Consider the following 27529-nt stretch of genomic DNA (forward strand, 5'->3'; position numbering starts at 1 on the left):
CTTCCTGTTCCATAGCCAAAACAGGAAGTGAGAGGAAATCGCTCCTAAATCAGGATATCAATGAGAAGTGTCACGAGAACTAGTGTCCCCATTGGAAGATTTCCCCTCTGTTCCTGTTCTGGTGACAACCCAAAATCTATCTACTCACTTCGAATAATGGAAAAAAAAATATGTTTTGCCTTTTAGTTTTTTTTTAAGAACACAGTTTGCATACAGACATTCCAATCTCACATGATGCAATGTAAAACAAGGGGTGAGCCGAATGAACCACTTAATTTTATTATGCTTTATGAACATTAAATAATATTCTTAGGAGGTCCCCTAGTGGATAACAAGGTAATTATTATCTTTAATATAACATATTTCCCTGAGGTTTATCCCTACAATAAGAGGGGAGTACTTGTGCTCAGACTTATAACAAGCCTGCCCCCTGGTGCTACAAAACAAAACTACTATAATAAATGTGCAGAAGTCCAGGTCTTCCCTGGAACTTTTTGTTTAAAAATTTAAATCTGTATTTTTTGCTAGAAAATTCCTTAGAACCTCCAAACATTATATATATATATATATATATATATATATTTTAGCAGAGACCCTATAGAATATAATTTTGCAATATTTTATGTATCACAATATTTGAGCAGCGGTCTTTCAAACAGTTTTTCTTGGAAAAAAAAACCCCTTTAATGAATTAAAAAGAAACGAAGCACAATTTTAACCCAATTTTTCATATAATGTGAAAGTTGATGTTACGCCAAGTAAACAGATACCCAACATGTCATGCTTCAAAATTGCGCATGCTCGTGGAATGGTGACCAACTACATTGCTTAAAATTCTTCATAGGTGGCACTTTAAAAATGTTTACAGGTTACATGTTTATTGTTACAGAGGAGGTCTAGTGCTAGAATTATTGCTCTCGCTCTAACGATCGTGGCGTTATTTCACATGTGTGGTTTGAACACTTTTTATATATATGGGCGCAACTTATGTATCAGTTTGCTTCTGCATGCGAGCTTGGTGGGATGGGGCACTTTACATTTTTTTTTCTTTTTTTCTTATTTATCTTACTTTTTATTTTTACACTGTCCCATTATTTATTTTTTTTTTTTTTTTATCACTTTTACTGTATTCCTATTACAAGGAAGGAAAACATACATTGTAATAGAAATAAGCATGACAGGTCCTATTTGTTGCGAGATCTGGGGTCACAAAAACCTCAGATCTCACATTTACACTTAAAAGCAAAACAGAAAATGTAATTTTAAATTTACTTAAAGCGGAGTTCCGGGCACAAAATCGACCTGGATCTTCTTCACCTGAAAAGGAATTGGATAGTTAGGCATTTTTTTTTTTACTCACCTTGTAATTGTAGATAGAAAATACTCACCTATTCTCCACTTCCTCCCTCTGCGCCGCGGCTCCGCCGTCACTTCCTGTCTTGCGATGATTCCTGGGAGCTGAACGTCATCGCTCCCAGGAATCAATGCGCCTGCACCGGCCCCGCTCGTCACTTCCGGGGCGACGCCGCATTCCCTGCTAAACAGCTTCTGGGCATGCCCAGAAGCTGTGGAGGAATGCGGCGCCGCACCGGAAGTGACGAGAGGGGCTGGTGCAGGCACATTCTGGGAGAAGAAGACACGGAAGAGGACGCAGAAGAGGATCGCGCCGGCTTCAGCTGCCCACAACAGAGATGGCAACGCTGGAGAAGAAATTTTATAAGTGAGTATTTCTTCTTGCAGGTAAGTGCGAACCGGGACAGATCAGAGGTTAGCCATTGTGGAATGTACTAGCCCTGACTGTCCCCGGGGTATGTTTATTGAAAAAACATTTTCGTGCCCGGAACTCTGCTTTAAAAAAAATAATAAAATATAGCCCTTTAAGGCGGACATGACGTCAGACGTCACTCAATGCGGTCAGTTGACTCAAATGAAGTAAGACAAGCCTGCCCCCTAGTGGCATAACACAAAACTACTATAATAAATGAAAAGCTATGAACAGCTAATTGATTCAAGTAGTACTATAGGCAGAACGTTTTTTTCATTTTGGATAAAGTAAGGGAGGGTGGTTATAAACCCCTGTCAGTTTTTACAGTGCCATCTGAGTCCCATTGGGGAGATTTCCTTTCACTACCTGTCTAATAGCCAAAACAGGAAGCAAGAGGAAATCCCTGCAAACGATCCATTTGCTGCCCAAGGACATACCCATACGTCCTCAGGTTTCAGTGGTTATACCGGGGTCAGACCCCATTATCTTTTTTTTTTTTCTTTTTAGCCGATGATGCTCCGTACTGTAAAAATGATCTGCGTGGTTGGATCACTTTTACATGTGGCGGAAGGTGGTCCCCTCCCGCAACCATTGAAACGGGAGAGCCCGGGACTGAAATCGGCTCATAGAAATGAAAGAGGAATGTCAGTTTCCCGTTCATCCCTTTGATTTATGAAACCGGAAGCGATGGGAATTTGGTCAGTTCTGGTTTGTTGTATAAAAGCAGTTACCAGCTTGTAAAGCATCTGATCATACCGCTCTCTTGTTAGATCAGATGCTTTTAGGAGCAGATCTAAGAAAATAATTCCACAAGGTGTTGGAAACGTTCCTCAAAGATTTTGGGTCATATTGACATGATAGCATCACCCAGTTGCACCAAACTTGTCAGATGCACATCCACGATACATCACCCCATCCCCCGCAACTGTGCCCCCATCAGAACCATCACCCTCCTCCCCCACAACTGTTCCCCGATCAGAGCTACAACCCCCCCGACACACAATGGTGTCCCCATCAGAAGCAATTCCTTCCCACTCTCACATTTGTTTTCTCCCCTCTGCTGTACAGTGTGCAAACCTTCTGCACCTCCCAGGTCCCATCTCGCTGTATGCAAAATTACAGCTTAAGGACACCAATGAGAACAGCGGAGCAAGGAGGTGCAGCCTTTCCTAGCAAGCAACACACGGTGGAGGTTCCGGGAGTGCTTGTAGGATGTGCACTGCATATTGCCGGGGGGGAGTATGCGTCGCAGGTTCCGCAACCCGACAGAGAGATTGGCCCTGCAGTGAGTCTAAGGACTCTAGCTGCGGGCCAGTAAAAATGTCCTAGCGGGCCAGAGGTGGCCTACAGACCCCTGCTCTATTGGATTGACATCTGGTGAGTGTGGAGGCCATTGGAGCACAGTGACCTCATTGTCACGTTCAAGCAACCATTTTGAGATGATCTGAGCTTTGTGACATGGTGCATTATCCTGCTGGAAGGAGCCATCAGAAGATGGGTACACTGTAGTCATAAAGGGATGGACATGGTCAGCAACAATACTCAGGTAGGCTGTGTCGTTTAATGGATGATCAATTGGTACTAAGGGACCTAAAGTGTGCCAAGAAATGATCCCCCACACCATTACACCACCACCATCAGCCTGAACCGTTAATACAAGGCAGGATGGATCCATACTTTCATATTGTTTGGACCAAATTCTGCCTCAGTTTCCTGTTCTTAGCTGACAAGAGTTGCACCTGGTGTGGTCTTCTGCTGCTGTAGACCATCTTCTTCAAGGTTCGATGTGTTGTGCTTTCAGAGATGGTATTCTGCATACCTTGGATGTAATGAGTGGTTATTTGAGTCACTGTTGCCTTATTATCATCTTGAACCAATCTGCTCATTCTCCTTCAACATCAACAGGGCATTTTCATCCACAAAACTGCCGCTCACTGGATATTTTCTCTTTTTCGGACCATTCTCTGTAAACCCTAGAGATGGGTGTGTGTGACAATCCCAGTAGATCAGCAGTTTTTTAACCACTTAAGCCCCGGAAGATTTTACCCCCTTCCTGACCAGGGGGTATTTTGCGATTCAGCACTGCATGACTTTAACGGACAATTGCGCGGTCGTGCGACGCTGTACCTAAATTAATTTAACGTCCTTTTTTTCCCACAAACAGAGCTTTCTTTTGGTGGTATTTGATCACCTGTGCAATTTTTTGATCATGTGCTATAAACAAAAAAAGAGCGACAATTTTGCAAAAATAACATTATTTTTCACATTTTTTTATACGAAATTCCCCCCCAAAAAAATGTAAAAATCTAAATTTTTTTAAATTTTTGGCCAATTTGTTTTTTGCTACCTACGTTTGGTAAAAAAAAATCACAATAAGCGTATTTTGATTGGTTTGCGCAAAAGTTATTGCGTTTACTAACTAAGGGAAAGATTTTTGTCATTTTTGTTGTTTTTGTTTTTAATGAGTAATGGTGGCGATCTGCGATTTTTTTGCGGTACTGCGACATTGCGGCGGACAGATCGGACCCTTGACTGACATTTTTGACACTTTTGGGGTTACCAGTGACATTACTACAGTAATCAGTGCTATACATATGCACTGTTACTGCAAAAATGACACTGGCAGTGAAGGGGTTAACTTTATTGGAGAGGGAGGAGTTAAGTATGTCCCTAGGGGCGTGTTTCTTACTGTCATTGGATGTGGCTGTGTGTGTAACAGCACAGATCAACGGTCCTACATAGCAGGACCGAGTGATCTGTGCTTTTACACAGGGGAGAATGACAGACGGCTTTGTTTACATCAGCCACCTGCCTTTCTCCCTCTCCACCCGACGATCGCGAGTGACTGGCGGACATCGGGTCCGCCGGTCACACGCGCCGGCTTCTTCGGGTACGAGTGGGGGCGGGAGCGCGCCTCCGGCAGCACGCGCTCGCCCCCTATTCGCTCCCAGGCTAGTGACGTACCGGTATGTCACTTTGCCTGGGAGGGGCTGACCGCCGCCGTATATAGTCGGGCGGCGGTCGGCAAGTGGTTAAATACTCAGACCAGCCTGTCTGGCACCAACAACCATGTCACGTTCTAAGTCACCTAAATTCCTTTTCTTCCCCATTCTGATGCTTGGTTTGAACTTCAGCAAGTACTCTTCACCACGTCTAGATGCCTATGCATTAACCACTTTAAGACCGGAAGAATTTGCCCCCTTAATGACCAGGCCCTATTTTGCGATTCGGCTCTGCGTTACTTTAACGGACAATTGCGCGGGCGTGCGATGCTGTACCCAAATACAATTGATGTCCTTCTTTTCCCCAGAAATAGAGCTTTCTTTTGGTGTTATTTAATCACCTCTGCAATTTTTATTTTTTACGCTATAAACAAAGAGCGACAATTTTGAAGGAAAAAAAAAAAACAATATTTTTCACATTCTGCTATATGACATTCTCCAAAAAAAAAAAAATGTTAAAATCAAAATGTTTTAACATTTTAGGCCAATTTGTTTTCTGCTACATATTTTTGGCAATAGGCGTGTTTTGATTGGTTTACGCAAAAGTTATTGTGTCTACTAACTACGGGAAAGATTTATGTCATTTTTATTGTTTTCTTTTTATACTAGTAATGGCGGCGATCGGCGGACAGATCGGACACCTAACTGACACTTTTGGGGGGACCAGTGACATTACCACAGTAATCAGTGCTAAAAATATTCACTGTTACTGTAATAATGACACTGGCAGGGAAGGGGTTAACCCTGTGGGTGATCAATGGTTTAAATGTGAGCCTAGGGGAGTGATTCTAACTGTGGGGGGGGGACGTGGCTTTTGAAATGACCATAGAGACATGTGATCCTATATAGAAGGATCACAGATGCTCTGTGATCATTGCAGGGAGAAGAATGTTCAGCTGTGTTTCTCTCTCAGCGGGGAACGATCGCGGGTGTCAGGCGGCAATCGGACCCACCGCCGACGTAGGTCTGCGTCGGTTTGCGCAGGAGAGCCACCCTGCCACAGTAAAAAGGCGGTGGGAGGATGGGAAGTGGTTAAGTTGCTACCATGTGATTGGCTGATTAGCAATTTGTGTTACCAAGCTATTGAACAGGTGTACCTAATAAAGTGGCCGATGAGTGTAGGTCCCGCACACATATGTAAACAGTGTTCGCATACACGCTAAGAATTTGTCTAGGACAGACCTATTGCAATATCGATCATCCCATAGAGATGACTCAGGTGACCGCCTTGTTTTTCCCCACACACTATATCTCACAGTTCCATGAGATAAAACACATTATATTTAGATATCCTCCCATTTTACATAGGGATTCCAGCTATAGAGTGGTGTTAGTTAAAGGGGTGAGGTACGTTGCAAGAAAAACACGCACCATTGGGAATATGGTTCCCCCCAGCTTGTATGTCTCGAATATGTCCATGCATACATGGCTATACATGTTTAACCACTTTAGGACCGGAGGATTTTCCTGCTTTACGTCCAGGCCACTTTTTGCGATTCGGCACTGTGCGACTTTAACTGACAATTGCGCGGTCATGCAATGCCGTACCCAAACAAAATTTACCTCCTTTTTTTCCCACAAACAGAGCTTTCTTTTGGTGGTATTTGATCACCTCTGCACTTCTCATTTTTTGCGATATTAATAAAAAAAGAGCGACAATTTTGAAAAAATAACAATATTTTTCTACTTTGACATTAAAAAATATCCAATATATTCAATTTTTGTCATATATTTAGGCCAAAATGTATTTAGCTACATGTCTTTGACAAAAAAATTCTCAATGAGCGTATCTAAGGTCCCTAATAGGGATGGGCCGAATACCCAATTGTTCTGTTAGCAGAGCTCACAAACAGGGGAAATGTTCTAACCCGAACGGTGAACCCCACTGAAGTCTATGGGAGCTGAAAAGGAAAAATCAAAAGTGCCCATTTTGAAGGCTTATATGCAAGTAATTGGCCATGAAAGGGGTATGGGGGTCTGGGTACTGCCCTGGGGGACAACCACAGCCCAGGTTTGTCGGGAAGAGGCCATTGTCCTCCATCAACACGGGAACAAGGTGCTTTGGGGTGGAGAGGGCAGAGCCCATCCGCGCCAAAGCACCCACCCCCCATGTTGAGGGCATGTGGCCTGGTATAGTTCAGGAGGAGGGGGGCTCAATCACAACCCCCCCTTTCCTGATCTGCCAGGCTGCATGCCCAGATAAGGGTCTGGTATGGATTCTGAGGGGGACTCCACACCGTTTTTGAAAAAAAATGTTGGTTTTGGGTTCCCCTCCAAATCAATACCAGACCCGAAGGGGGACCACACATCTTTTTTTTTTTTTTTCCAGGCCCTTTTTTTTTTTTTTTTTTTTTTTTTTTTTTTTTTTTTATTCAGCTTCCCAGCCCTGCTTCTTAACAACCAGCTTACAAAGCTTTGCCCAAACAGGGCTCATAATGCGAGTTTTCAGCGAACACTCATGCTGGGGCCGATGGGATGAACCGTGCACCACAACACCAAACACTACAGTCGGGACTGACTGCTCCTGGAGAGGTACACCTCTGTGGTTTAACTCTCAGGCAGCTGTCCGTTCAATGTGATCCCTGCCTTCAGCCTCTGTGTTGAAGCTAACACCCCCAGGGACACGTGATGTGCAAATTTCAGGAGGCATCAGAAGTAGAAGGAATAACATTCTTACCAAAGGAACAATGGAGGTGGGGACAGGGTGGAGTTAAAATTAATAAATGAAAGGTTAAAAAAAAAAAAAGAATTGTTGCTGGGCAAAGGGTTACAGAGGGATTTGGTTCCAAAACCGGGACAGTCCCTTCAAACAAGAAGCATTTGGGGAGCTATGGAAGTCTGTGCTTCTCTCTTTCTTGTTTGGTTTTGAAGGTACTTCTAAATATCAGTAGAGGCAATTCTGGACATTCCATTTAAAATAAAAAAAAATAAAAAAAGAGTCCACTTTACCTGATATATTTATTTACTAAGGATATCTCTTCCTCTTTCCAATATTGTAAGATTTAAAATATGTCCACTTGGTGGCACTATTGTCATACTAAGTTTTACTGAAAGGTCTAATAAACTAGGGCAACTCTAAAAACCGATGCATCTTGAGGAAAATAAACAATGTTATTCTTTATTATTTAATATACTGTATATAAAGATGTTTAAAAAAGTTAAAAAACTAAACATCTTAAAAGAGTTAAAAGTACATCTATAATCAAAGTTTGTGCCAAACAGTGAATCTGTAATTTCCATGCCACAAGATTAGTATTTTGGAAAAGTTGATGGCTGCGCTGGACTGACCGGCTCGATAGAGGGTCTGTGGGTGGGTGGTAGGTGAGAGGGGGCCACTTGGGGAACTTAACTCCCAATCAATCTGACCCGACTAGATGAAAAAAAGGCAGTGGACCCTTGTTAAGGGGTCTGGGCTGTTACCTTAAGATACGGCCTAGTGGTCGTTTCCAAAGTTTCTAGTGGCATAGTTGCCAACATTTAAAAAAATTTCCAGGGACACTTTGCAGCACAGCTATCAACTACTTACCACACCCACTTCCCTGAAGCTCTGCCCACTCTGCATAATTAATCTTGCCTAATTATCAGATTATAGGGTCTACGCAATATAGAGAGAATTACAGGAAATTGAAAAGGGAATTTCAAACTTAAGGCCACAGTAGCAGAGTTGGAATAATTCTCCCATTCAGCTGCACTACTTCTGAGTAACATTTATGGGCAGCCCGATTAACAGGCACTTCCAGGGACAATATAAATTACCTGGGACAGGCTCCTATTTGCAGGGACTGTCCCAGGAAAAAAGGGACAGTTGGCAAATATGTAGTGGTAGTCGGTTTAGTTATGCCACAAGATTGTCCATCAATAGTTCCAAACTTATAGCCATACAAGGCATATTCTGCAATACATGTCTATGAGCTAAATTATGCAGCAACTGTGATTTCCAGGCACCACAACAGGTGGATTTTACTCTGTACGGCTGTATGCAGGGCTGCAGTTAGAAACCGCGGGGCCCTGCTCCCTCCCAAGAAAATATCAAATTATGTTTTTGCGGAAAATACACTAAAATCATTATTTGACATGTTTACCGGACCCCCCCCCCCCCTCCTTCCATCCTGAAACATTCCCTTGTGTGTGGACAGCAGCTGCTGGCAGGAGATGAGAGGAGGGAAGCTGGCAATGCTGCGGGGGAAAGGGGTGCACAGGAGGATGGGGGCATGGATGCTAGAACTGATCCCCCACAGCTCAGCTGCAGGGAGGTAGCAGAGGAGAAGCCAGCAGCACTGCAGGGGGGAGTCAGAAGGGGATCGGTGTCAGCAGTAAGGCAGTACAGCTGGTCCTCCTGCTCAGCAGGTGCCCAGGCCCCCCATTTGAAGTGATGGGGCACGGGCCCAGTACAGGAGGGCTGGCTGTACTGCCTTTTCAGCGGCCCTGGCTGTACACCCTAATAAATAGCCATGAGCAAGAGCCTTTAAAGAGTATTTCCACTTTTGGAGTGATTGTAGCCAAATTAATGCACTTGTAAGAGAGACAATTGAGTACTGTCTGTGATACTTTTTTAATTGGACTAACATACAATTTTTGACAGTACTCAATTGTCCACTTTTGGAAACAGCCAAATTGGGATAAACACACACTTTATATTGCTCAAATGATCCCAGTCACATGAAATCTCTTTAAAAAATAAATAAATAAATAGCGGCTTTTTTATTGCTTGTTTGCTTAAAAAGCTTACTTAGCTTTCCCTTCTATGTAATGTTAAGGAGGGGGCTGGGTGGAGCAAAAAAAAAAATTCTTCCTGACCTAATTAGGTCAATTGACCCAGCGGGAACCACTTGACGAAAGCAACACAGAACCCCTGAAACTTTGTACTGCTTGGATTCGTCCTGCTATCTAAATGTTGGTATTAGGTAGAGATTTGGCAAATCCTGTTCGAAGTTAGCAAAACACAAACATAGCAGGGAATCCTATTGAGGTCTATGGTGGGTGAATTAAATCAGTATATTCTATCAATTTTAGGGTTCATAGGCAAACTATTGTATAAAATAAATAAATAATAGCAGCATAGGTCTGGGCACACCCTAATCCTCACATGTGATGCAGATTCCCCCTGCTATTTCACCAAAAACCCCAAACTGGGCTCCTAAAGCAATTGTAAAAAATTTTAAAACCTAAAATTGTAAAAAATATTAAAAAAAAAAAAAAAAAACTACTGCCACCACCCACTGCCCTTCCAACACCATACATGGTTTAAAAGATTTGAACATGTTTTTTTATAAGTGTGTCTATATACAGTATATATACACACATATATCTCTATATACTTATTTACACACACATGTGTGTGTGTGTGTGTGTTTGAGTTTTGGGGTGCAAACCCCAATGCAATAGGTTATACACACCTATGCTGCCAAAACATGGCTGTGGAATTTATATATATTTTTCTTTTATCATTAGCCTGGCTTATATACAGCAGCATCTACAATTTTTTTTTTTTTTTTTTTTTTTTAAAGATAGGATAGAAAATGTTTATTAGGAACTCACAGTAGAACATGAAGAATGTAGCATGTATTGTCTAAGAAATTATTTAACATATTTATTATTGTAATGTGTACAAGTCACATAGAGTGTGTGCGTTGGGGCTAGACCAAGGCTCCAACGGTCGTCAGAATACTTTTGTGGCCGACTCCCTTTGCTCCAATTTTAATCAAGCTGGATGTGCCAACCAGGCCACCTATGGCTCAGATTTCAGCTGAATTCATCAAAATTCAAGGTGTGTATGGCAGCATAAGAAACCCAAATTTACAGATAGACAGTACTTTGCTGTTTTCTCTAAAGCAATATTGGCCAATTTATATCAAAGAGACTGCAGATGATACAGTAGTGTAAAATTGACCAGCACCAGGACATTTTTAATGAGGAAGACAGAATAGGCATGTATTTCACTACAAGAAAAAAGAAATGAAGATGATAGAGCAGTGTAAAATTGACCATCAGCAGGACAGGGATAATAGGCCTAAGCTGTGTATGCCTGACTTATTTTTTACTATAGGGATAGAGCGTGCTGTGAATGTGAGTGCTATAGCATGAGGTTTTTTTCAGATGCACACTGTTCTTGCACTTAGTTTATTTTTTTGGAACGTTAACAAAAGGCAGTTCCATTCCATGAACAGGTCAATAGCAAGTGAATGCTGCACTTTAGGCCCCTTTTCCAGGGGGTCACTCTATAATGCGCATCCGTCTGCTCAGCAGGGGATCACTCCGCTGAGCAGGCAGATGACGGGTCCGTGTCCGATCTGCTATGCAGAGCAGACACAGCCCCACTGAGCAGACAGTTGACATGTCCCGTGTCAGATATGCTATGCAGAGCAGACACAGCCCCGAGTTCTCTCTGACCCGCCGAGCAGGCAGATCACAGGTCCATGCCCGCTCCACTAGGCAGAGCAGACACGGCTCCGCTGTTCTCTATGGGCTGTCAAATGGAAACAGACCACCTTTCCGTTTCCATCCTAGTGTCATCCAATTGACAGATGGCGAATAGATCTCCCATCCATCTGGTTTTTTTTTTGGTGGACAGGATAGGATTGGATGTTGGTGTCCGCTGACATCCACCACTCCATAGAGAACAATGGTTGGTCCAATCAGATCCGCCTGAAAAATGGACAGACAGGCCTGATCGGTCCGCCCGTGTGAAACCAGCCTTATGGGGCAATCAGATGGAAATGAACCTCCTGTCCGTTTTATTCTGATCCAGTGGACGGATCGGGATTAGGACCACCATCCGTTTTTGGCAGACAGGATCAGATCTGATGGCGGCAGGTGTCAGTGGACATGGATCTGCTCACATTCACGGCTCCATAGAAGAAACTTGAGGGTCCGATCAGGTTTGCATGAAAAGCTGACAGGTGGACCTGATCGAACCGCCCATGTAAAACGAGCCTTAAGCACTCCAAAAAAAATCTTCTCTTGGATGTCACCAGAACAGGTTCTATCATTGCACTAGCTCCTCTCACCTCATGTTACTTATATTTCTTATTGAAGATTTCCCATTACTTGCTATACTAGGGAGTACAATGATATTTCTGCCCTGGTCAGTGATTGGTAATCGGAAACCGAGAGAAGAAAACAAATCTGCTGGTACTTGGCCATCTCCATCAAAGCACTGATGCTTGGTCCCAAGTTTGCCTTAACAAAAATAAAAACACGAATAGGAAAGGGAGCCTCAGTAAAAGTCAAATCCTCTTGATTAGCAGCCTAGTTTTATCATAAGGCCTTATTAATGAGCTGTATTAGTAAAAAAAAAAAAAAAAAACACATCAAGGCACTTCATGCTACACTGCTGCTGCTTTGTTGGTTGTTTTGACCAAAGTGCCGATTCACACCGGAGCGCAAGCACTACTTTTTAGAAGGCACTGCGGTACCATGCGATTTGGTGCCTGCAAACACTACTTTTGTGATGCCAATAGGAATTATTTGCCAACCACCTGCAGATCACAATGGTAGCACATTCACCTGCAGTATGTGAAACCAGTGCTTTAAGTGGGCAGGTATGCACTGGTACTCAGTACCGCCACTTCCAAATATTGCTCTTGAGCATACCGCTACCTCTCCGTGCGCCTTAGCGTACCAGTACGCTAATTTTGGACATCTGCACCCTCAATTGCTCCCCCCCCCCCCCCAAGAATATTTCCCACTCCAGAGCCAGACCAGTCACCACCAGTGAGTCCCCCTACTCCGGAGTCCCAGCCCAGGCCAGAGGGGGGGGGGGGGGTGCTCTGTGGGGACCCTGATGTTGGGTGGTGGTACAAAATTTAGAAGCCATAATAGAGTACCGGCACCTCTTTTGGGCCACTTAAAGCACTGTGTGAAACATGAAAGGAACATGCCTTTGCTGCATTGTGTTTTGGTTTGAACTGCCCCCTAAAGTAGAACAGAGGTCTACCATTAAAAAATATGTGCTGCAGTACTTAAAAGTGGACCATTCTAGCAAGGCCTTCATCCTTACATATTTGCAAAAAAAAAAAAAAAAAAAAAACTAAAAAAATGTTTTCTTGCTAAATCATCACCTAAATGAGGCTGTTGCTGGTCCTTGCCCATTTCTGCCATGCCCCGTAGACGAGGCAGAGACTCACAGTATATCTGTGCATGCTCTGGATCTCCATTAAAAATGGTGGCATGGGAGAAGAGCGGTGAAAGAAGTTTGGCTTCATGCAAAGCATGGTTTAAGTAGTATGTTATATATAAAATAACCACGCTAATACCAGAAAAAATTGGGGGAAACAGCTGCAGCTTATAGTGGGATAACACCTAAAAAAATTGTATAACGTGAAGCTGCACTACAAGTGATTAATAGTGAAAAATATGTACGTCACCACGTGGACCCGGAAGGACGTGCGTTAAGTGTTCAGCGATATTGTTAGCCAGCCGGCTTTTTGTATTACGAGCGGATACTGCTTCATCAAATGTGAGTGCATTTCTTTTACTGAATGAATAAAGCCTTTATATAACTTACAACACCATGAAGCCCTTCATATGTTTTACATGATTTTTTTTGGATGGATGCTTATGTGGCTTATGGGCGTTAATAGTCTCCGGTGGGAAATCCATTACATTTATGGTCCTGGTTTTATGTACCTACATCCCTGTAGCTATTCCATCCACCGGACTGTTCTGATTGGCCCATTGAATACTTACATCTGGTAAGCTCAAAGGTTTGGTGGTTTGTCAGACGCACCGTGGAGGAATCCATACTCAATTGCAGTGGTGGAGGACCTTTTATCTTCATGTCTGTGTTACACCAATTTGTATTTCTTGGGATATTATTTTATGGTGTATAATTTTTATTACACAACTCCTTTCTTCATTTATTTATTAGTGTTTATATTGGTTGATTCACTTACATATTTTTCACTATTTATTCATTTAATCACTTGTAGCGCATATCAAGTAGTACATTAGTAGCGCATATTAAGTAGTATGTTAATAATCTTTTGTTTGTGTGGGGGGGGAGGGGAGGAGTTTAGATAGGGTGAATTTACTCTTTGTAAGTGCATCTGCGCTCCCCCCCGCTCTCATGTAGGTGGTGCCTGACTGCACTGAAGTGGGATCAAAAAGTGGTGCAAGGGGTGTGCCTATCAGCATTGTCAGTGCTGATTCTCAAGCCTATATAGATTGCCAGCCGGCTCCTGACTGCACTTAATCCCATTCACAGTTTTCTGCTGCTGTAAGGATTTGGCTCAATCAGGGAACCTTTTGATTACTCTGAGGCAAATACATTATATAGTGACTGAATTTGGTACCCATTTAGACTGCCATATATGAGCCTTTACTTAGAACTTCCTATGCACTCTGCTTGTGATGCTTTGAAATCTCAAGCGATGTAATCAGCCCTGCCAAGGTCACCTTTAAACTACAGAACACATCCCCACTATGGGGGAAAAAAATTAAAATAAAGCAGCTAAACGCTAAAGCACTGGTAAGCAAACTCTTGTTCTTGGGTTTAGGCCGGTGGTCCATAAGCAAATATGCAGACAAAAAATGTCTCCTCTTTATGGAGGGTGTCAATGATGGTCTTGACAGTCAGCAGTCCTTCCCATGATTGTGTAACCTACTGATCCAGACAGAGACCATTTAAAAGGCTCAGGAAACCTTTACAGGTGTTTTGCATTAATTAGCTTCTAAGGGCTCTTTCACACGGGCGTTCAGTTTTGTTTGCCCGATCAGGTCCTTTTTTTTTTTTTTGAAACGGACACAGATGACACTTGTGTCATCCGGTCCGTCTGTCCGTTTTTCATCCTATCCGTTTGCGGCTGAAAAACGGACATAATGTATGTCAATGTAAATACGGATGTCAGCGGATGACACCACTGACATCCGTTTTTGCGTCCGTTCCGTTTTTTGAATGGAAGAAAAAATAGGGTTCTCTTCCATTCCAAAAAACTGAACAGAACGGACGAAAAACGGATGTCAGCGGATGATCATCCGCTGACATCCGTATTTACATAGAGATACAATATGTCTGTTTTTCATCCGCAAACGGATAGGATGAAAAACGGACAGACGGAACGCCCGTGTGAAAGAGCCCTTAGAGTGTGACACCATGGGGTAGATTTATTAAAACTGGTGCACTCAATCTGGTACAGCTGTGCATGGTAGCAGATCAGCTTCTAACTTCAGGTTGTTCAATTGAGCTTTGGCACAAAAACCTAGAAGCTGATCAGACTCCATCCCTACTTTATAAATTCTACCCGACTGTTTTGAATCTGTTGGCACAATGCTCCATGTACAGTGGTCGTGTCCCAGCCTCCAACCCCTCTGGAAACCAGTACATAGCCTAATCAAAAAGTCACATCACAATCTGGAGTATACTCCAGAACAATTGCTATTGCACCACTCTCCCTTACCGAAGGTCATATAGTAAATCCCTAGCGATGATCATGGTCAATGCAGCCAAACTATGTATTCCCTCCCATTCACGCTCTACAGTTGTTCCAACGATACACGATTGGATTCGAAGGATTAACATAATGGAGATGAACTGATCCATATTGCACAGGACAAATGTCCTTGTTCACCAAGACCTGGTCTTAATGGTTGGAATACAAAGAGTGCACTGAATACTGGTCCTAATTGGGTCTATAGGTCCAAGGTGTTTTCAGAGGGCCCCTTTAGGAGTTACTGGACCCCTCTACTGTTACCCAACTGGCTTTAGTTGAATCCCCCCCCCCCTCCCCTCTACCCTCTACCCACCCCTCTTTCTCCCTTCTTCCATCGGCTGATTTTTTTCTCTCTAATTCTTTTCGGTCTTTCCTAAATGAAGCGTTACCCAGCTCAAACCTTCGCTGGAGTTTTACCCGTGTTGGGCAAAGTAAACTTCATGGGCTTTGGTCCCATGTGTATTTCCACACTTTAACACCAACACAACTACTCTTTAATTTGTCAGCCACTTCTTGTATTACTTGAATGTATTTGTTTACATGAATATAAAACATCGAGTTAGACTTTGTTAGAAGTACATGATGGTTCTCTTACTGTGGACTATTTTTGTGCCCTTTTACTTTAGCTTGTACTTTCATTCTTTGTACAAATTCTCTTTTGCAAAAAACCTATTATGAAACAAAAAATTTTCTAATTGGTTATAATGCAGCGCTGCACTAGATTTTGCACTCTCCAGCTTTATGCAATAACCCCCCCCCCCCAATGAGTCTACACTATTGAACATTTTCAGAATGTTCAAATTTTCTGAGATCCTGAATTTTGGGTTTTCACTAGCTGTAAGCCATAATCATCAAAATTAAAAAATATTACTATCCATTGAAATATATGCATGTGTGTAATGAATCTATATAATACAAGTTTCACTTTTTGAATTGAATTACTGAAATTAACTTTGATTATATTTAAAAAAAATTTTTTAGATGCACCTGTATATAAAAATAAACAAATCTATAGATTTTCAAAAGGATTCTTGCTTTACAGCAGTTATTCACCCCCTACCTAAAAATCTTCCACAGTACTGTAGGTATATATATATATATATATATATATATATATATATATATATATATATATATATATATATATATATATATATATATATATATATATATATATACACATATACATACACACACACACACACCTTTAGACTTTAAGCAGGGCTCAGACTGGGAGACTGCAGTTATTTGCACATGCGTAGATCTGATCACATTTACGGCCCCCCTCAGTGTGCAGCGGCAATGTGACTCCTGTGCACATGCGGGGGAGTGACATCACCTTGGCCATTCAAGCGGATGAAGATACCAAACCCGAAAGGAAGATGGAGAGCACCGTTTGTATGCAGTGTATACTAGTACATTATGACTTAAACCTGAAGGGGGGCCTCTGATATTAGGAGAGTGCAGAATTACATATTACATTAGTCTGTGGCTTCTCCTTCCACTGTCCAGTCACAAGCTAGGTAAGGGATAAAACCTTTATGTTACTACAGCACAGAAAAATCAGGTCTACTGCCCAGCTATGACAGGACAGGACTACGTGTGGCAGAGCTGGGTAAATCTCAGGACTGAATGGACAGAAATTCAAACCCTTTGGAAAAGGCACCACCTAAATTGTATCTGTTTTGGCCAATTTGCCTGCAGTTCTGTTTTAACTCTCCGTTTAATACATTCACTACAAACCAAACTATGCAACCTTTATAATGCCTTCTTTACCTCTTTTTAATCATTTATTTTTTTTTTTGATTGCATCAACTGAGCAGAATTAATAAAATATAAAGAAAGAAAACAACGCAGTGGATTAATTCGATTTATTGCCAAAAACATCAAATATCAAACAGGAAGGCGTGGGATGTATATACATGTTCAAAAACCGGAACAAGGATTCAGTGAATATGGTTAAATCCAGAACAGTTATGTCCAGTCTTTATTTTCCCCATATTAAACACAATCAGAATTATTTGCATATAACATTGGAAAAGTCATTAACATAAGCAAGTTTTGGATGGTGTTATTTTAAAAAAGTGTCAGGAACAGGATTAAAGTGCACATCACTGACACAAAGTAGGGGAAGCAACTTGAGTCCATCTTATCCCCAAAGAGGTATTCCACTTTAAATGAACCCATAGGTTCAGTGATGTCCCACAAATTGATAAGCCCCACATTGTTCACAGCGATTCTAAAATGTCAACTTTTTGGCCATGGATACATAGATACGACTTCTACAGCTTATGGGTACTGAGCACCATTCACTTCTTTATAAACTCAAACTGTAAAAAGAATAAACTGATCCTAGTACAAACCCGCAGGCTTTCACAGTGTTCAAGCAAGGTACGTCAAGACGACCTGTTCTCATTGCCTTTTAGTCAGCTTTCAATAGAGAGCACTGATGATTAATGTTAATGACACAAAGAGGTGAACAAAACTCAGTACAAATCTACCATGACCATAAAAGGAGACGTATCCATTGGTAGATGACCTCTTGTAAATCAATAACCAATTCTTTGGATGTATCAATTTAAAATAAAAAATACACTAGTTCTCATATAGCATACACAACCCTTTCCATGCTTTTATCGAGATAGGAACAAGATTGTAGCAAAAGGAAAACCAAACATCTGAATCCCTTGAGGTTACCAAGGCCTCTAAATCCAAACATATGGAAATAAGCAGTAGCATTTGCACAAAAAAAATAAAAAAATATTTAGTGGTAACCATTTTACAGGCAGGAAAAAACAATACATCCGGGTGATATGGGCAGTGACCGCATGGAGAGAGGGAGGGTATGCCCAATAGATGCCAACCAGATTCACAATTTTTCAGCAGCTGGTCACTATGGGCAAAACATTTTTCCTTCCCATCATATAATATACCTGAAAGACCAAGCTGAAGTGAAACACATTTAGTGGTTAAAATACTGATTTGTGGACTTGAGCTCGGAATAGGGGGCCCTCCAATGGCTGCAATTGGTTAATACACTTGAAGGGCAAATCATATTACATGGAATCAAATTTTTTTTTATAACACCAGGCGATGAACCACCAATAAGAAATCACTTGAATTGTGTTTTTCATAAGTCTATTATAAAACAACAAAAACATGAGTTGAATTGTGCAACCAAAATTTTGTGAAATCCAAAAAACAACAAACCTTTCCCTTGTAGGTGTGAGAAAAACGAAAAAAAAAAAAAAAAAATTAAATTCTATGTAATAAAAAAGGCTTAGATCAGTTATTTTTTTTTCAGCCAGTAGGCTGAATGAAAAACAGATTGATCCATTTACACAAGCGAGGTGGATGGAGGAATCCCCCCTGCCGGGACGTCGGAATCTACTATCGGAATACACTGATTGGTAGCTGCAGCCACTGATTGAATAGGAATATTGGAAGATTTCTCTCCTAAGAAGCTGATCTAAAGATGACTTCTGTTGAACAGGGATGGTCACACGTGGATCAAAATTCCGCCAGTCACTGCCAAAATTTTGATCCATCTATGACCAGCTTAAGGGCTCTTTCACACGGGCGGTCCGATCAGATCCGCCTGTCAGTTTTTTAGGCGGATCTGATCGGATCCTCCATGCAGCTCTATGGGGCAGCGGGTGTCAGCGGAGGTCACCTCCGCTGACACCAGCTGCCATCCGCATCCGATCCTGTGCTGAAATCCCTATTTTTCCATCCGTTCAGTAATCGGAGCGGAGCGGATCTGATGAGAGCGGACAAGCGGTCCGCTCTCCTCCGATCCCCCATAGAGGGCAGCGGGTGCTGAGACACCTCCCTCTCCGCTCTGCAAGCGGAGACGGAGCTGTCATCCGCCCGGCTCAGCGGGGATCGCGGATCGATCCCCGCTGAGCAACACGGATCCGCCTGCGGAGGCGGAACGTGTGAAAGAAGCCTAAAGCTCACCGTAAAATTTCCTTTAGATTTACCAAAGATATGCGATATGGGAGGACCTGTCTAACCTATTCCATCAATAATGGTTTTCGTTTAGGCAGGCTGTTGCACATAGCAGGGCTAAAGGATCTATATAGCTAGATCATACCATGCATGGTGAGCTTTACACCCAATGGGGTTGATTTACTAAAACTAGAAAAATCTGGTGCAGCTCGACGTAGAAACCAATCAACTTCCAGGTTTTTGTGTTAAAGCTCAACAAGCAGAAGATAGAAGCGGATTGGCTACCCATGCACAGCTGCACCAGATTTTGCACTTTCCAGTTTTACTAAATTAACCTCACTATCCTGGCCTATAAATTGCCCTCTTCCTCTCAGTCCATCGGTTCAGGGATTTTTGGTCTTTGACGAAGGTCACTGCCACAAGGATAAAAGGGGTTGTCTGCTTACGAAATTGAATTAATGCATAGTACAAACTAGGCTTGCCTCTATGTCCCATCTAAACTACAGATCCAAGTCACTTGTGGAGCTACAAGATCTGACCACTAGCTGTAAGCCAGACAAAAGATTTATCAAAAGCACCCACAATGCCAGGAAAAAGCGCCATTAGTACCGAAAGTGGCTCCAATTACTACTTTAAACAGATCAGGAAAAAACTTGAGCTGAGTGCAAGCTAAACACTGCACTCATCCTATCCCTGCCCAAAAAATCCCCTCGTAGTTGTCTGTGCATGCCACTTAATGGTGCTCACATCACTTTAATAAAATGAGGGGAAAGAGGAGATACAGGTTTGTTTTCAGAGCTCCCAGGGATGGAAAAATGTGTCATGAGATACATACCTGCAGCTTGTGGTTACTGCTGTCTCTACACTCAGTTTGACTCTTAAATTCCAAATAAATTTTAAATTTTATCTGTATTTAATAAGGTAAATAGTAAAATGTTACATACATGCGTTACTTTTATTGCCTTGCTAAAATTGGCTCCAGCACCAGCGTGAGCACCAGGGGAGGACTGCTGTTGTGTGAAAGCAGTGGTCTCTCTGCAGCCCACTGCCCATACATATGTATTTATACTAAGCACGTACAGCTCAGTATACATTTGGGCATGCTGCCTATGTGCCGGAGGGGAATGCAGACCGGCACCTGAAGAAGCCGGAGAGAAGGTGTCAGTGCCCGTAAGAGAACATATGGGCGTCGGACTACTGGAGTCAAGACAAGTGTGGTGGACCCAGTTCTGCTTTAAGCAAGGCAGTTAAAAGTAAAATAAGTACAGTACACACTATTTTCCTTAAACATTCAGTCAAAAATAAAAACTTCAGTTAGGCGTTAAGGTTTACTTTACACAATAGATGGTTAGGGAAATTGGCACCTCTTCGCATACATCTAACAGGTCCACTTTTCCTGGCTGCCTACGTGTATTACAGATACCCATATACCGTCAACGCACCTATTCTACCTAATTGCACTGTGCTAGCCCATAGGCTCTTAATGGCTTTTTCAACTGTAAGCAGTTCAATAAGCGTGCAACATAAAAAAAACAAAAAAAAAAACAGAAAAAAAATGGGTTACTTTTAAATTTATTCACAAAAAAATGATTACCACTGAACAGATGTTTACTCTAGAAACATGAACGTTAAAAAGTAGAAAGTCATACATGGAAACCAATGGAAAGGCAGGGTCAGTACTCCCATGTGCACCAAGTCTTCAAATATCAGAGGCAAGAGCACTTCAGAAGTTAAGTAACCAAACATAATAAATTCTTTCTAAATATAGGTCTTAAATGAAAAAAAAAAAAAAATCTTTGTAAAAATAAAATAAGGTCAAGCATCAGACTTTTGCATATTAAAAAAGAAATATATTTATATATATTTATAAATCTATAGAAAAAAGGCTGTAAGCCAACGAAAAAAAAAAAAAAAAAATTAATTAAAATGGCAAAAGAAAATATTTTATTAACCTCAAGGCTGAAGAGATGGAGGTTAATACACAGCATTCTAAAAGCAGAACCCCAAATGCTGATGGGAGGGTATGAAAAAAACAAAAACACATGACCCCGTGCAAAAGTCTTATCAAATAAAAGCTCTTTGTAAAAGGGATGCTTCAAGGGGAGAGGAGGTGCAGGAACGTGGTCTTGTAGGCACTTCTGTCTTGGTTATGTTCTTTACATGAAAAGATCTAGAGAGAAAAAAGGAAAGTTATAAACAGAACTGCATGGGTAAGAGAAAATAAGCAACAACCATGCATGCTAGCAAGAACAAGTATAAGATTGGTCAAATCGAGAATCCGAACATTTACAAGGGATTTGTGCACTCTTTTTCCATAAGAAAAGGAATTATCCTTTCATGGCTCAGGAGAATTCGTAGCACTATGCTAAGCACTTGGCCAGATCCTGCCTGCTGGCATCCTAGAAACAGTTGCAAAGATGTAAGAAGGATCTTGCACAGTGTATGGCAGACAAGCGATTGACATTACCAATAGTTAGTGAGGAACAGAACAGGTTCCATCTCAACTTTTGCTTGGAATCTTCCCTGGGAAGCCAAATACAATGCTGCACAAAAACTAATTTCTGTTTCTAACAGGGCTCCAAGGTGACTAACATACTGGTATTGATGGCCATGGCTGGTCCCATTAGCAACACCTAGGGTGGCAAACTTTGATTGGAGGGGGGAATCAAAAGAAGCCCAGTCAAAACATGTTGGCTGAACAGTAACACTGCAATGTGGTCAATGGTCAGTGTGGACAATACAGCAATCAGAATACAGAGCCCGCAGGGGAGATTCCTCCATCCACACCATTTAACAGTGATGGAGAAATCTACTAGTTCTTTATTAGCACCAGTGCATGGCTTACATTGCTCATACAGCCTCTTATGCCTCGTACACACGCAACGATTATCGGCCGACCGATCGGCCGTCTTTTGTCCAGTGGTGTTGTGTTGGTTGAAATGTGCTCTAGACTGCACACAAATTTTCTCGGCCAACAAAAACCAACTTCAGAAGTGATGTCATGTGCTGGTTTACTTTCCGTGTGTTTTTTCTTCTCTGAGCATGCCCAGTCTTGCTCATCAGATTTTTGTCTGCCAAAATCTGTACTGACTGAGGAACAATCGGCCGTTCTGTTGACGGCCAACAAAAATTTTATAGCCTGCACACCAGATTTTGTTCGGCCGAAAAGTCAGAGTCGGTTGTCGAAAGCATCATACTAACAAGCCGAAAATTCACAGCCAACTATCGATGCGTGTGTACGAGGCTTTAGTTGTAGACATTAAGCTGTATTGTTCAAACCCCTCTATACCTGTTCCAGGTCAGCTACTCAGCAATGGCAGCCTCTATTAATCTTCCATGATAGATTCCGTTTAGAGGTCCCGGGGGAACACACAAATCTCAAAGGCATGTAGTTAATTTTACCTTGTGCTTGTGGATTTAAGCCATCATGTTATTATCGGCATACATCCGCCCTCCGTGGTCACTGTAACCATCCATTGCATACTCTGGTTCCAGATCACCCATATGATCAAGAGGGATTTCATCGTGATACATGGGACGGTAATTGTCATCTGTGGAGACACATGAAGTTTTAGTGCCCAAAGCATCCTTCAAAGCAAGTACTGCACAAAAGATCATCTATCTGTCCAAAAGCAGACTCATTGGTCATCTAAAGGAATTTCTACTTTCCAAACCCACATCTTAAAAAGCTGCGCTAATCAAACATTATTTACATTATTTTATTTAAAAGAGTTCAACTTAATGCTGCACCCACTGCAGCAGTTTTGAAAAGAAAGCGTAGAACAGAAAAGCCACCACAGTGCCATTTTATTACTATATTGACACGGTCCTTACATGGTTACCCTACACAATTGTCTCTAGGAAGCCCACTAAATAAGGGCGGTTATTTAAAAAAAAAAAAAAATTACTCACCATCAAGGTAAGGTTCACCAATGGGGATCATGCTCTGTGCCTAGAAAAACCATGTTGAAGAAATTAGACACGCAGAACAAAGTGAAATGGGTACAGCAGAGATCACAAGGCTGGAGGCTCATTAGGAAATAGAGCAAGATAAGTGCTTACCGCTTCCCAGGCTGCAGGGTCCTGGCGGAAGATAGCATTGGTCAGCTCCACAGACACTCTCTTCCTGTAGTCCGGGTTCTTGTCCTCGGAGATACGGAACAGGACAGCAGCAGCATAGGTAGCTGAGTAATGAGAAAAACATTTCAGTTTATGGTTTGACTGGCATCAACCCCAACAGTTTATTGCAAGGTAAATAACACACCTACCAAAAGGTTAACAGATATGGGATATTTGAACATATATGGAGCCATAACATTTTTAGTTTTGAATGTAGTAGGAAAGGGTTAATTCCTTTTTAGATGCTTGCCATAATCTATGTCCCTGCCAAGGAGATTCTCCCTATCTTTGACTGTTGTCACTGAGACTGATCATCATGGAAAATCCAACATTTAGCAGCTGTCACCAGAGCATGAGATGAGGGTAAATCTCCAGAGGACAACTGTTCCAGTTACAACTAAGAGTGGAATTATGCCAAGTTCAAGAGGTTACTTTCCTGGTTAGGCATAAAAAAGCTTCTACCAGCTACTGTACACATGGAGGAAGGACTTCGCAGTACAGACCACATGCCTTCCCTCCATCAGTATTAAATAGGCAAGATCTGTGGAGACCTTTGCCTAATTTTGTACTTTATGTCATACCTGTGTAATAGAAGTAGGAGCACCCACCATCCCCGTATATTACTGTACCAGCATCTAGCATGCACAAGATCTGGAAACATCAGAGCTTACAGACAAGAGACATTTGTAGCAGTATCTCAGTTTACATAAAGTCTCAAATGTAGAAGGCCAAGTTCACACTGCCATTGAAAGCAGGGATTTAACCACTTAAGGACCAGGCCCATTTCTGACACTTGAAATCAGTTTTTGCTAGAAAATTACTTAGAACCCAAACATTTTATTTTTTTAGAAGAGATCCTAGAGAATAAAACCGATTGTTGCAATACTTTGTCCCACCGTTATTGCGCAGCGGTCTTACAAAACGCAATTTTTTTTTGGGGGGGGGGGGAATTTTTGACTTGCTGTAAAATCCATTTTTCTTATGTTCATTGACGGACACAGTTCCTGGTATTCATAACCATTGGATTATACTGCCCCTTCATGAGGACACTAGGCAGAAAAAAAATTCTGGCTACACCCATGGGCAGTCCCAAGGCGTATAATCCCTCTCTCCGCTAAAGCCACTCTTTTGTAACAAGCACTGTCAGGAGAATAATAACTCCACAGAGGGGTGGGGTGCTGTATCCGTCAATGATCAGAGAAATTAATTTTACGTTAAGTCAAAAATCCCATTTTCTTTTTCGTTCATTGACAGACGGCTCCTGGTATTCATACCCTTGGGACGTCCCAAAGAAGTGTTAAAATGAGGGGTGGGAACAACCAAAAAATTCCCCAAGGCTAAACATTAGTCAACCAGGCTCAACCAAACAATTGGAGCTCACTTGAAAAACAAATACACCCTCAAAACAGGATCAGGTCCACTTAAACAGCAGCCTGCAAATCCTTGCAGCCAAAGGAAGCATCCACAGATGCCAACACATCCACTTTATAAAACTTTGAAAAGTGTGCCCCGACGACCAGGTTTGCAAGACCAGGCGGTCTTGCAAACCTGCGTCACTGATGACGGAAGGCCCAGGAGGCACTAAGCACCCTAGCAAAATGAGCCTTGACAGGGAAAAGGAGGAACCGCCATCTGTCTGATCCATCTGGAAATGGTCGCAGAGGAAGCAAACAACCCTTTGAGGTCCATCCGTGAGCACAAATAGAGAGTCTGACTTCCTGAAAGACTCAGTAGCTGCCAGGTACAACCGAATTGCCTGGAACACATCCAAGGCAATTTCCTTCAGATGTTTAGGCCTGGGACATAGGGAAGGCGACACAATATCTTCATTCAAATGAAAGTCAGGACAACCTTTGGAAGGAACGACGGACAAGGGCAAAGAACCACCTTTACCCTGTGAATGACCAGGTACAGTGAACAACAGGATAACGCCGCCAGTTCCGACACCCTGCACCCAGAAGTGATCGCCACTAAAAAGGCCACCTTCTTTGACAATATAAGCAGGGGAAACCACAAAATAGTTTCAAAGGAGGCTTCTACAGAGCTGAAAGCACCAAATTAAGATCACAAGGCAGCAACGGAGCCCGCACTGGTGGAACCAAATGTCGGACACCCTGAAGAAAGGTACACCACCAGGGACAGAGTGGCCAAAGGTCGTTGGAAGACCTCCAAAGCCGACACCCGGCCTTTGATGGTACTAAAGGCCAATTTTTGTTCAACCCCTGAAGGGAGGTTAATATCCGAGCCACCGAGAAGGAGCGAGGAGAAACCCCAAGAGGACTCACACACCATGCAATGTACGTCTTCCACGTACGATGGTAGATCTTCCTAGCTTTCAACAGGGTAGGAATCACAGACTCCGATAAACCCCTATTCTGTAGCACCTGGCGTTCCACAGCCATGCCGTCAAAGCCAGCAACTGTAAAGGATGGAAGATCAGTCCTTGGGACAGAAGATCCTCCCCTAGAGGAAGCTTCCAAGAACATCAGCGACCAGCCGCACCAAAAATCGGCGTACCAAGCCCGGCAAAGCTAATCGGAGCCACTAAGATCACCGGACTCTCTTCTGCCTCAATCCTGCGTAGAAGACTGGGCAGAAGCTTGAGAGGAGGGAAGGTGTAAATCAGTCGATACCGACCCCATAAAGCCACCAGCACGTCTGTGGCATCTGGTTTCTTTGACCGAGCCACAAACCTCAGCACCTTTCTGGAGAGCCGAGAGGCCAACAGATCCACCTCGGGGGTACCCCACCGGAGACAAAGCTGATGAAACACGTCCAGATGAAGGGACCACTCCCCGTGGTCCAACGCCTGCCGACTGAGATAATCCGCCTGCCAATTTTCCACCCCGGGAATGTGTACGTCGTTCTGCCCACCTTAGAATGCTGGCTACCTCCAGAGCCGCCAGGACACTTGTTGTGCCCCCCTGATGATTGACATAAGCCATGGCCGTGGCATTGTCCGATTGAATGCGCACTGGACATCCCTGAAGATGATCTGTCCGATGCTCCAGACAGTCCGTTTGCTCAGGGTTCCAAGACCTTGCTCGGTAGTCTGGATTCTTCCGGTGTCCAGATCCCCTGAGCAGAAAGCTTACCGAGGACACCTCCCCAGCCAGACAGGCTGGCATCCATGGTGACCACTGTCCAATACAATGGGAAGGAAGGATTTTCCCAGTCAAAGCGCTGGAGAGCAAAGCCACCATATCAAGGACTCCCTTGTTTCCCAGATCTGATCTTCCAGAGACTGGAGAATCTTGTCCCATTTGGTCAGAATGTCCGTTTGTAAGGGCCTCATATGGAAAGTTTGAAATTGAAGCATTTCAACTTCCATTCAAGTCTATGGTAACGCACTGGCATGCAGTTACAGATCGCTAGTGCATTACAGATAGTGATAGGAGTTTGTGGTGCAGTTTTAAGGCACCAAAAACCCATGTCCAACGCACATAAAGCGTTTTAAATAGAGATCCACCGATTATCGGCAACAACGATATATCGGGGCCCGATATGCACTTTTCCCGATCTATATCGGAATCGGCCTTTTGATTTGCCGATATTTAGGGAAAATGCTGTACCGGAGTGATGCCTGCAGCTAGAGGTACCTGTGTCCATAGCCAACCGTCGGCTGACTTGTAATGACAACCAATGCGGCTGAGAAGCCGCTCGGCTGTCATTACAAGGAGCGGGAGGGGACGTAACCCCGCCACCTTCCATGGCTCGCCCCGGGTCTCCCGTCCCACCGGGAGACCCGGGCATCCTTCCTCCACCGCCCAAGAGAAGACCCGGTCTCCGGAAGTGATGTCATGACATCACTTCCGGGTACACAGTGCCGAATTAAAAAAACTGACAGCATTCAAAACCGCCAAACTTGGCGTTTTGAATGCTTTTCGGTGCTGAGAAGGGGTTTAGGACCTTTTAGATCCCCAGATCCCTCCACAAGGAGTACCTCTAGAAAAAAAAAAAAAAATTTACATGTGTGAAAATTTCGGCCGATACCGAAATCCGATGACCAAAAGATCAGTATCGGCATTAAAAAACGATATCGGTCGATCACTAGTTTTAACACTCATTAAAACGCACCTATTAATGGCCATTAACGCTATTGGTGCGTTTGACAAGCATCAGTATTTTGAGCAAGTGTGAACAAGTCTTAATATACATAAGCTGGAACACATGACTTTCACAGAAACAACTATGGAGGATCACAACATGCCCCCAATATTTTCCAAAAAAAAAGCTCCAAAACCAATAAAAAAAAAAAAACA

At 42.7% G+C, this 27529-nt stretch overlaps 1 protein-coding gene across 1 annotated transcript in view; it reads right to left on the reverse strand.

The window, feature by feature from the left end:
• Window positions 1-21069: 21069 nt before the first annotated feature.
• JUP (junction plakoglobin) overlaps window positions 21070-27529 on the reverse strand; it is a 118889-nt gene continuing 112429 nt past the window's right edge. Inside the window, exons 12-15 of the mRNA XM_082272741.1 lie at window positions 23211-23332; window positions 23061-23100; window positions 22551-22699; window positions 21070-21318 (exon numbers count right to left, since the gene is read on the reverse strand). Coding sequence (XP_082128867.1) covers window positions 22566-22699; window positions 23061-23100; window positions 23211-23332 — 296 coding nt within the window. The 3' untranslated portion in view covers window positions 21070-21318; window positions 22551-22565. The remainder of the gene's footprint in view (window positions 21319-22550; window positions 22700-23060; window positions 23101-23210; window positions 23333-27529) is intronic.

Source organism: Pelophylax lessonae (assembly GCF_965119305.1).
Source record: "Pelophylax lessonae genome assembly, chromosome: 11".
Classification (NCBI taxonomy): Eukaryota; Metazoa; Chordata; class Amphibia; order Anura; family Ranidae; genus Pelophylax; species Pelophylax lessonae.